General features: G+C 50.4%; 1 protein-coding gene across 1 annotated transcript; it reads right to left on the minus strand.

Moving 5' to 3' along the window:
- Window positions 1-556: 556 nt before the first annotated feature.
- Window positions 557-9,771, minus strand: ALDH2 (aldehyde dehydrogenase 2 family member). Its single transcript, XM_084217024.1, has 13 exons — window positions 9,591-9,771; window positions 8,429-8,533; window positions 7,285-7,425; window positions 7,006-7,085; window positions 6,524-6,635; window positions 5,967-6,095; window positions 5,400-5,513; window positions 4,969-5,071; window positions 4,148-4,332; window positions 3,698-3,862; window positions 2,541-2,698; window positions 1,406-1,520; window positions 557-1,172 (listed from the first exon to the last, which is right to left on the minus strand). The coding sequence occupies exons 1-13, from the start codon at window positions 9,711-9,713 to the stop codon at window positions 1,140-1,142; spliced, it is 1,563 nt and encodes a 520-aa protein (XP_084073150.1). The 5' UTR covers window positions 9,714-9,771; the 3' UTR covers window positions 557-1,139.
- Window positions 9,772-11,224: the final 1,453 nt, after the last annotated feature.

Consider the following 11,224-nt stretch of genomic DNA (forward strand, 5'->3'; position numbering starts at 1 on the left):
CCCCGCCGGGCTTTCGAGAAGGGCGGCGCCTGGTGATGACGTTTAATCATCGAGCTTCAGGGGCGGAGCGAAGCTTTCTGACCCCTCCCCTAATTGGAGGGGCGGGACAAAGCGAAGTCTCGCGAGATCTCGGTGGGCGGGACCTTCCTAAGGGAATTGCCGCCCCTCGGGTCCCGGAGGTCTCGCGAGAGCTCGGCGCGCCCGCTGGGCTGAGGGGCCGGGTGGCTCCAAGTCTCGCGAGATCGGAGCCCCGCGCGCGGCTGAGGGGAATGGCCGCCCTGGGGCCGTGAGGGAAAGCGGCGGAAGGGCCGCAGGGGCCGCTCGGTGCCCTCCGCTCCTCCCCAGAAACACCATGGCCGTGCCTCCCTGGGCAGCCACACCGCCTCACTCAGGGACAGAACCCCCCCTCCTCGGTCCTCCAGCCGCGTAGCAGCTGGGGTGTCCCCGTAACATCAAGCTCAGTGGGCAGGGCAGAAAGTCAGAGCAAACCCTTAAAAATAACGGGGAATTTGTGTGTGCTTGGGCTCACGGGCACAAACCTCCAACAAAAGTAGGGTTGACTGCACTGAGACAAGAAATGTTTATTTGGAGTGGCTACAACCAGCAGGACGGAACAAAAAAAAAAAAAAAAAAAAAAAAACACTTTTTCCTCAGATTTCACGCTGCTCCCTGGCCCAGGTAAACATCCAACGCAGTTACTTTCCTCACAGAAAATAAACATAGTCCACAGGCCAAGGGTTATAGACCTAGTTCTCTAAGCCAACATATCATTGTTATTTTTTATTCTATAAATCCTTCTAGACTAAACAAGCATTTAAATGATTTCTTGGGAAAAGAAGCTTATTTATCAGCTAGAGATGTAAAGATCACACCCCGCTCCTGTGGGTGATTGCACCCACATAACACATTCCCAAAATAACCATCCCACCTTGGTAGTGCTCAGCCAGCTGTATTTGTTTTTTTAAAAATATAAAGCAAAGTACGTTTGTTTCTTTTTTTAACAAAAGCTCCTTTAAACACCTAAAAAACACCTCTTTATGCAGAGTTACATATTTTTGCATACTAAACTTTCTGTCTTGAGCTGTCCTCATGAAGCTGAGTATAATTGTTTTCAAATTTGTGGCGAAGGTTGCCGTCCTTTAGGAGTTTTTCTGTGGAATTTTGATTGTCACCTAGGGATTAAAAAAAAAAAGGCAAGTTACAAGTTGTTTTTTTTTTCTTTTCAGGGGTATTCACTGGAATGGTGAGAGGAAGGAAGAAAACCAGTGTATCCCAGTCAGGAGCAGGTTTGGAGATTGGGAAAGCTCAGGGAGGGGAGGCAGCTCGAGGTTGGTTGGGGGCACACACGGAGCCACTCTGGAGCTGCAGCAGAGGCTGGGGAGGCGCTGGCTGCAGCAATACTCACATTTTTCACCTCCACATAGGCCTCCAGGCCGTATTCCCCCAGCTCCCTCCCGTTGCCAGAGGCTTTGTAGCCCCCAAAGGGAGCCTGGGCACCGAACACGTCGTAGCAGTTGATCCTGGCAGGGAAAGGGGGAACAGCTCAGGGAGGAGCTCAGCTGGGTGGGACTCCTGGCTCTGGGATGGAGCAGGGCACAGGATCCACCCACAGCTGCCACGGTCCAGGGCCAGTGTCCCCACCCTCAGCTGTGGCTCCTTGCAGCCAGGAATTCCTTCCCAGTATCCCACCCATCCCTGCCCTCTGTCCTGTCCTTCCATCCCCTGTCCCCAAGTCCCTCTCCAGCTCTCCTGGAGCTCCTCCTTTAGGCTCTGGAAGGGGCTTTAAGGTCTCCTTGGAGCCTTCTCCAGGTGAGCACCCCCAGAGAGCTGCTCTCACAGGAGAGATGCTCCAGCCTAAATAAATAAATAAATAAATATTTTTTTAAAATCTATTCAAAAATCTATCAAATAGCTAGTCAAATAGCTAGTCAAATAGCTAGTCAAATAGCTAGTCAAATAGCTAGTCAAATAGCTAGTCAAATAGCTAGTCAAAAATCTGCTAAAAATCTGCTAAAAATCTGCTAAAAATCTGCTAAAAATCTGCTAAAAATCTGCTAAAAATCTGCTAAAAATCTGCTAAAAATCTGCTAAAAATCTGCTAAAAATCTAAGAAAAATCTAAGAAAAATCTAAGAAAAATCTAAGAAAAATCTAAGAAAAACCTAAGAAAAACCTAAGAAAAACCTAAGAAAAACCTAAGAAAAACCTAAGAAAAACCTAAGAAAAACCTAAGAAAAATCTAAGAAAAATCTAAGAAAAATCTAAGAAAAATCTAAGAAAAATGCTGTTGAATAGCTATAAAAAATAAATGTCTACTAAATGGCTGTTAAATAGCCATAAACATAAATGCCTATAAATATCTACAAAAATAAATATCTATAAATACCTATAAAAACAAAATACCTCTAAAAAACACACCCAACGTCACCGAGTTCCCGTTACGCCTGAAGTTCTGCCGTGACCCTGAGCCCAGCCCAAGTCAAGCTGATCCCAAAGCAAGGCCCAGGGGTGCCAGGGGGTGCCAGGGGGTGCCAGGCTCACCAGACCGTGCCGGCCCGCAGGCTCTGGGACACGAAGTTGGCCTTGTCCAGGTCCCTGGTGAACACGGCGGCCGCCAGGCCGTACTTGGAGTCGTTGGCTCTCTCGATCACCTCCTCGATGGTTCGGAACTTGAGGATCTGCATCACCGGCCCGAAGATCTGCAAGAGCCCCGAGAGAGTGGGGACAGGAACAGCGCTGGCACTGCCTGAGCCCCCGCCAAGGCCAGCAGAGAGCACTCTCACAACATGCTCTTGGAAGGCTATTATTTTATATATTATGTATTATATCTTCCATTCTATATCTTCCCTTCCATTCCCTTCCATTCCTTCCCTTCCTTCCCTTCTTTATCTTCCCTTCCCTTCCATTCTATGTCTTCCCTTCCCTTCCATTCTATGTCTTCCCTTCCCTTCCATTCTATGTCTTCCTTCTAGGTCTTCTCTATCTTCTCTTCTCTATCTTCATCATATTATACATTATATTATATTCTATATTATACATTATATATTATGTTATATTATTATATATTTTATTATACTTTATGTTTTATTTTCTATTACATTATATTTACATAATATATTACATTATATTATATATTATATAATATATATTGTATAATATATAATCATGTATAATATGTAAAATATAATATATCATGCTATACTGAACTATACTAAGGAATTCAGAAAGGATACACACAGAAGGCTAAACGATGCTAATGAAAAACTCGTGACTCTCTCCTCAAGAGTCTGACACAGCTTGCCCCCTGATTGGCCAATGAGTAAAAACAATTCACACGAAACCATCTCCAAACCTCACTCCAAAGCAGCAAAACACAGGAGAAGGGAATGAGATAATATTGTTTCCCTTTTTCTCTGAGGCTTCTCAGCTTAAAAAAAAAAGCTGTTTATAGCTATAATTTGAGATTTAAAATATAATTAAGTAAGAACGCTTAGTTCCTCCCCCTAATCAAAACCTCTCACAATAAAATAATGTCATTTTACCAATCATGCAATAAACCTCAACAGCTCATTAACAAAAGATATCCCCCTAAAAGAAATAAGTTATAAAAAAATTCAAACCCACTGCTCCACCTAGTTTTAACAGATATTAACAGAACACTTTTACTCACATCTGCACCGAGGTGCTGCAGCACTCACCTCCTCCCTGGCAATGGTCATGTTGTCCTGCACGTCCCCAAAGACGGTGGGCTGGATGAAGTAGCCCCTGTCTGCAGCGGGGTTGCCGCCACACAGCAGCTTGGCTCCCTCCCTCTTCCCCGTGCTGATGTAGCCCAGGATCTTCTTGAACTGCTCCTCATCCACCTAAGAGCCAGGAAGGGACAAACAGCTGCTGTGCCCCAGCAGTGCCTCATTGCAGCAGGCTGCCAAGCAACCTCCAAAGGGAAATGGTCGTTTTTAAATGCCAGCATCAAGTTTTGGAATTGTCCCACTGGTTCATTAACTCCTCCCTCCTGCACCAGTGATAATGGGCTCAGTGCAAATTGGGTTGATCAACAGAGCCAAGGGTACTCCCACTCTAATCTACACAATGACTCAAGATTGGGACAATTTCATGAGGCAACAGCTCAGGGCTTTTCCTGCTCCCACCTGAGGCCCCTGCTCGGTTTTGAAGTCAAAGGGGTTTCCAACCACCCTGGCCTTGGCCTTCTCCACACTCCTCTCCACAAACTCGTTGTAAATGTCCTCCTGCACGTAGGTCCTGGAGCCAGCACAGCAGCACTGCCCTTGGTTGAAGAACAGGGCAAAGTGGGCTTGATCCACAGCCCAGTCCACTGGGAAGAGGGAGAGAAAACAAATAAGCAAACAAACCCAAGCAGACCTGTGACATTTTTAGAACAATTATCACAGAAACTGCTGGGGATACAAAGTCCTTCCAGTTGACAGCATTTGCCATGGGTTGGTAGGACAGGGGTTGCAGACTTCATTCTTTATTAAAGCACCCCAGACCAGAAAAAAATATCTAACCTGAGGCAGGTTACAGTTCTCATTGGAAATTATCAGGTGTTAAGGACAAATTTTCTTCCTGACTTAACTGCCATATAAAAGCAAGTGTTGGCTCATCGAGGCCAAAAATGGGTTTATGTGCAAGGGATGAGGGAAGCAGGACTTCATAGGAGGAGAAAACAGTGGGGTGCTCCAAGAGAAATGAAAACAAAACTGGGGCAAGGACTGGAGGAAGATTTTTTTTTTTTTGATAGTTGAGCTACCCAGCACTGGGAAAAGAAGTGGGAGTGGAGAGTGCTGACACACAAATGCAGCAGCTGCAGCAGGAGGCACAGCAGAGTGGTGTTGTCATTGTTAGAGCCTCACACAGGAGAACTTTCCTTCCTTTTCCTTTCCCCTCCAGCTCTGCTTGGAAGAAGCCAAGGTAAAAGGCACAGATCAAGCATTGCCCAGCAGCTACTCACTGTCTGCATCAGACAAGATGATATTTGGGCTCTTCCCTCCAAGCTCCAGGGTCACCCTCTTGAGGTTACTCTCTGCTGCTGCCTTTTGGATCAGGTGTCCAACCTGCAGGGTGAGCAGAGCAGGTGTTGGAATTAACTCCCACATCAGCAAGAGGGCTCTGGGTTTACATCTCAGTCAGCATTTAATGTTAATCCTCATTGTCAGGGCTTTCAGTCTGCCCAGAGTTTCACCTCCAACAAGGAGCAGCTCAGGGGACACAATAGGAAATAATTCTAAAGAATCAAATCAGAACAAAAGAGTCTGACGTAATGCAAATATACATCTCACACCCTAGAATCAGCTTTGAATGATGTGTGGAAGGCAAAGCACCTCCAGTATTTTACCAGCCCTGAGATACTGTGTGGTCCCAGGGCTGAGGGTGCTCCCTTACCTCCGTGGAGCCAGTGAAGGCCACTTTGTCAATGTCCATGTGGGAGGAGATGGCAGCTCCTGCCGTGGGCCCGTAGCCAGGGATGATGTTCACCACGCCCGGGGGGAATCCAGCCTGGCAACGCCAGCAGGACACAGCAACATTATTCCTTTTACAAACCAAGGCTTTCCTCCCCTCCTGTGTTTGTGACCCTCAGGAGATCTCCCACCAGCAGCAGCCTTTACTCCTTTGATTTCTCCTTTCATTTCCCAGGGCTTTATTTCAATGCTGTTTGCAATAACCAGGACAATTCCTCTTCCCGCCCCACATCCCAAGCACAATTTGAGGGTGTAAATACACACAGAAATACAGATATATGTTCACTTTCTGATCACCCTAAAGTTCATTATCTAATCAAACCTCAAAGAATCCTTCCCTAATCAAGACTTACATCATCTGCACATGCAGATGGATATGAACAATATATGAACAAGAGAGTTTTTTTTTATAAATCAACCCAGCCTCCCTGCAGACAGCCCTTCCCTGCTCCTGTCTCCAGCAGTGATGGAATCCTGGCCTCATCCTCACCTCTTTGATCAGACTGGCCACGTAGAGAGCACTCAGGGGGGTTTGCTCTGCCACTTTCATCACAACCACGTTCCCAGTGGCCAGGGCAGGCCCCAGTTTCCATGCTTGCATCAACAGTGGGAAGTTCCACTGAAAAACAAAGAGGAATTTGCTGGCGTGAGCTTGAAAGTTTCTGATTAGTCAGTAATGAACCAGTGAGCTCCACTCAAATCAGGAATTAGGAAAGAGTCTTGGATTTTTCCTCATCACACAAAATTTCAGGATTAATTCTAGGCAGGAGTTTAAACTTAATTGTGGTTCTGAGTCAGGTAATTCCTATAAATGGGCTTAAACCCCCCCTTTATTTTAATCAGCAGATACAAAGCAAACCTCACTCAGAGGCCATGAAATCAACAGGCAGTTCTGCAGTGCCAGGGTGAGGTAAGAGCCCTCCCAGCTGGTGCAAGCCCAGCTTTGTTTGCCCCTGGGAGGAAGCAGTGGTTGCCAACAGAGGGGAACTTAGAGTGCAACACTGAATTCTTGCAGCCCTGCAGGAACTGCTGCTACCCTTTACTCACAGGGATGATTTGCCCACAGACTCCCACGGGCTCGTGTCTTGTGTAGCAGAAGAAGTCTCCATCTAACGGGATGGTTTTGCCATGGAATTTATCTGACCAGCCTGCAAAGTATCTGGAAACAATAACAGTTGGGTCACTGGAATTAACATAACAAGTCTGCTGCCAACAGAAAATAAAAGAGGCTTCCTCTGTTTCAGTCACTTCGGACACAACTCAGTGCAGGTATGTCCCAAACAGGTGATTGAAAGAATGGACAGTAAATAGAAATATTTGTGTCTCCCACTGCATTTTCTATGCTAACAGATCACCACCACTTGTGTGATTTGGGCAAGTCAGAGGAATTACAGCCAAAAGTAAACCCAAAGTGTCTGATATGAAACCATCAGTCAGACCCAGATCCCACAGCCCCTGAATTTGGAGGCAGCTGAACCTGCAGAGACTCAGTACCATGGGCCAGCTGTGGCTGTGGCCTCCAAACCCACCTGAGACATTTGACCACCATGTCCAAATCCACCAGGTAGGAGATGGCGTAGGGTTTGCCATTATCCAGGGTTTCCAGGGCCTGCAAAGACAGCAGAGTTTCCTGAGGAGCCGGGGGAGTCACGTGTGCAGCCCTGAGTCAGTTCTCAGTTTGCAGCCTGTCCTGTCCTGTTGGCCTTTTGCTCCCAGCTCCCCAAAAGTGCCTCCAACCCTCTGTGAATGTGTCCCAGGTGTGAGCTGGGGGTGAGGCCAGCCCCCCCCAGATCCCAGCCCGCACTCACGGCCAGGTAGGCGCGGTCCCTCTCGATCAGGTCAGCCAGACGGTTCAGCAGCTTCCCGCGGTGAGATGCATCCATCCTCCTCCAGGGAGAGCCCAGCTGGAACGCTGCCTTGGCTGCCTTCACTGCCTTGTCCACATCTGCCTGCGGGGGAGCCCAGGCAAAGGGTGAGGAAGGAGTAACCAGCTCCCCCTCCCTCTCTGCTAACAACAAAAGCTCTCCTTGCTCTGCAGGAGAAAACAGCCTGCAGCCAGGCAGCACAAGAGGCTGCTCCTGCCAGGCTCCTGGGGGAAGAACCTGCAGCCTTGGCAGCTGCCCTGCTGCAAGGCACTCCTCAGTCCCAGGGCAGGGGAGCACACCCTGGGCCCTTTCCCCACGAGCATCAAGCTCGGCACACACTGTGAGGACACAGCTTTCCCACCCAGGCTGCATCCATGAGGGGGAAGCAGCAGCAATGGCAGAGGAGCAGATGGGTCCAACAGCTGTGCAGCCACAGCCTCTGCCTGTGCTCACCCTCTGTTATTTCAGCTACACAGAGTGCAAATATCATCAGGTTATTTCTGCAATGCCACCTGCTGGGTTCGTATTTGCATCCTAGAATGAGGCATGGGAAAAGCTCTGGACGTCTACTTTGGGCACTTTTTCACAATCCAGTCTTGGAGTTTTTTCCTTGATCAGCTGTCTCTGCTCCATGATTTTGTCCTGACAGGGCATATGCTGGTTCCTACTCGGTTCTCTGTCCTGGCTTGCTGCAATGGTCTCGCCAGGACAAGCCAGACTGCCACAGAGAAGCAAACAACAAAGGGTTTCCTCACTCACTCCTCCCCTGGGGAACACACACAGGTTTCCAGACTGTAGGAAAAACCCCAAATTGCTGGGAAACACCACCTCAGCTCTGCCACAGGCTCCCAGGAGGGCCTTGCATAAGGCAGGCGATGATTACACGACTTTATTCCCCACCGTTTCTCTTTTTTACAAGCAGTAGTCAAGGAAGGACACAAGCAGCACTTGATGTGGTGTTTGCACAGATCAGACACTGCGGCAAACACAGAGCTGCCAGGTGGGACATGGGGTGATGCCTTCCTCTGCAACCCCTCTGGACCTGCTCCTATGGAGAACAAACCCATCTCACCCCAAGAGCATTTACCTTATCGCCCTCAGCCACCTGGCAGATCACTTCTCCCGTGGCTGGGTTGATGGTGGGGAAGGTTTTCTTGCTGACTGCATCGTGCCATTCGTTATTTATGAAAATCTGCAAGGAAAAAGCCAAGCAGGGTGAGCCTTCGAGCCAGATCCCAGGGAAATCAGGGGGAGCTTTGCTTCTTTGATGGCATCTGAGGAGCCTGGTTAATTAAAAGGGCTTAACTTGACTTGTGTGGGCTCCAAACCTGCAGCAGTATGAAGGAGATACTTTAGCCTAAAAGCACACAACACAGCCTCGAGTGAATAAAAGAATTCACAGCTCAGCAAACAGCATGTGAGTTGGAAGAGGTTCTCATCTTGGTAGGTCCTTGCAAAAGCTGGGAGCCTGGCTGGAGCTGTGCAGGGACACTGGGAAACTCAGGAGACTGAAGAGTGGGAAAATGCTTTAGGCATGGACACTACAGTGAGCTGATTTTGTCCAGTGCACCAGAACTTTTACAGCATTTCTTATGGTCTTACGAGTCTTAAGGGTCTTTTCCAATCTAAATTGTTCTGTTCTTTCCCAGATTAACCAACTTTAGGCTTCCCATACACCAGAACCAGGTGCTAACAGCAGCTTTTTACCAACTCTTTCTTTCTTTCTAAGGGTAATTTTTTTTTTCAGGTCTGTGGCAAGAGAACGGGAGTGCAAAGATCGTGGTGCTCGCCAAGAAGTTGCAGAACACCCAGAGCCTGGGCACAGCCACCGGGGAAGGAGTGCCTGGGTGCCTTGGAACGCTGCCTTCCAGCGGCACCTCGCACAGGTGATCGCACAGGATTTTCCTGGAGCAAGGGTCCAGTCTCTGCAGATAACCGGCCAGGCGCCCTCCCCTCCCTCCCGTGCCCTTCCCCAGAGCCTTCTCCTTATGTTCGCACCGATGCGGGATTGCTGAGCCCAGCGAGGGGAAGGGGGCAGAGCCCGGGGGCGATGGGACACACGCCCTGTGCCCGCACCTGCGGTTGCACCCAGGGCTCCTCTTTTCCAAAGCTTTGGGCCCAAATCCCGGCTGCTCCGGGCTCAGCGCCACCCCGGGCTGGCCCAGCCCCGCACGGAGCTCGATCGGCGGACACGGAAGCCCCGAACCCCCGGCCCAGCCCGGTGCCCCGGGCTCCCAGCGCGGCCCTACCTTGCTATAGGCGATGTCGGGGCGCGGGTTGGGCGCCGGGATGGGGGAGGCGGCGGCGGCCGAGAAGGGAGCCCGGAGCAGGGCCGGGCAGAGCCGGGAGCCGCGCACCACCGCCCGCAGCATGCTGAGCTCAGCTGGGCCGGGCCGGGCCCCGCAAGCCGGGACAGCCCCGCTCCGCCCGCCCCGCTCCGCCCGCCCCGGCACCGCTCGGCACCGCCCACCTCGGCTCGCTTGGGCACGGCTCCGCGACACTTAAGCAGAACCAGCTTGGCGTCCTTGGTTCGCATGGAAAAGGCTCCATCCAGCTCGGTTCGAGCCGCACAGCTTGGCTCGGCTCAGCTCAGCTGGGCTCAGCACGGTGCCGTTCGGATCAGCTCGGCGGGGCTCGGCACAGCTCAGCACCGTTCGGGTCGGTTCAGCTCCCTTCGCTTCAAATCAGGCTTGGTTTGGTGCACAGGGGGTGCCTCATCCGAGTCCAGCACTGTCCTGTCCTGGTCCCTGTCCCGTCTCTGCTGTGTCCCGGCCCATGCCCAGGGAACTTTGTGCCTAGCTGCAGGCAGCAACTAGGAAAGAAGGGAAAAAAACCCAAAACATTGCCGCTGAGCTGGATACTTCTGTAGGAAGGTGATAAGGGAGAATTTGGAGACCTGGACTCCTGGTTCCACGGATGTGCCACCATTACCGTCCACCCAGGCAGCCAAAAAAACCCTCCCGTGTGTAGGGGCAGTGGAACAAAGCCAGGGAAGTGCTTTCACAACAGGGAGTTTCTGGGTGAATGCAAATGAGAGGCTTTGTGAAATCGCTTCCAACAATGGCTAAAGGCCTTTTTTTCTAGTTTGTTTTAGATGCCTTGTGCAACTTTGGCGTATCCAAGTGCACGGAACAGACGTGTGCTTGGGTTATCATCACTAAGGAAGCCACAGACCAATAATACAGAGAGGTTTTCAACCTCTGAAAAAAAAAAAAAAAAAGACCTGAGGTATTACCCTGTATAAGAGACTCTGTGAAGGGTGACAGGGATGGCTCTGGTTTATTAAAGGGGACAGAAAAATTGTAGAATATGTGAGTTCAGGAATAGTTTCACCCGCTGTACCGGACATCCCAAGTTGCTGAAAGTCTTGCTGGAGGTTCCAGCATTTGCACTTCCCAGGCATTTCTCTCTCTCCTATTCAGGGGAGTATCAGCCCAGTTGTGCAGGGAGGAACAGCCCAGCGCAGGGAGGGCAGAGCGCCTGCCCCAGGTTATCCAGCAGGACACGGATTAGGCCGTGCGTTTCCCGGATCAGCTGGACAGAAATCCTCTTGTGCTGGGACTCAGTCCCCTCATCCTGTCCGCCCGTGTCCCTGGCAGGGCGGTGGATTCCCGGGCAGTGGCTCCTGGGCAGCCCTTTAGAAAGCGGCACTCGCAAGGACCTCTTGCTCCGACGTGTTCTGCCTCCTGTCACAGCCCTGCTGGTGTTAAACCGCCCGTGGGAGATGCCAGAGCTGTTCTCCCTGCAGAGATGTGCCCGTGTCTCCCACTGGGAGCGGCTCAAGGTGTCCCCAGGGCACGTCACAGAACTGAGCTCCGGCTCGGGGCTAAGCCCTCATGCGCTCCCTGTCTGTGCCTGATCCCGGCATGGACATCCAGGACAT

This window comes from Fringilla coelebs (assembly GCF_963513975.1).
Source record: "Fringilla coelebs genome assembly, chromosome: 17".
Taxonomy (NCBI): domain Eukaryota; kingdom Metazoa; phylum Chordata; class Aves; order Passeriformes; family Fringillidae; genus Fringilla; species Fringilla coelebs.

What these genes read in the sequence shown, in the direction of transcription:
- ALDH2 (XM_084217024.1), bottom strand. Translation starts at nt 9,713, where the DNA reads ATGCTGCGGGCGGTGGTGCGCGGCTCCCGGCTCTGCCCGGCCCTGCTC. An exon ending in AGGTGGCTGAGGGCGATAAG is followed by an intron (nt 7,426 to 8,428) that starts GTAAATGCTCTT and finishes GCTCCCCCGCAG; the next exon opens with GCAGATGTGGACAAGGCAGT. An exon ending in GGGACCGCGCCTACCTGGCC is followed by an intron (nt 7,086 to 7,284) that starts GTGAGTGCGGGC and finishes CTGTCTTTGCAG; the next exon opens with GCCCTGGAAACCCTGGATAA.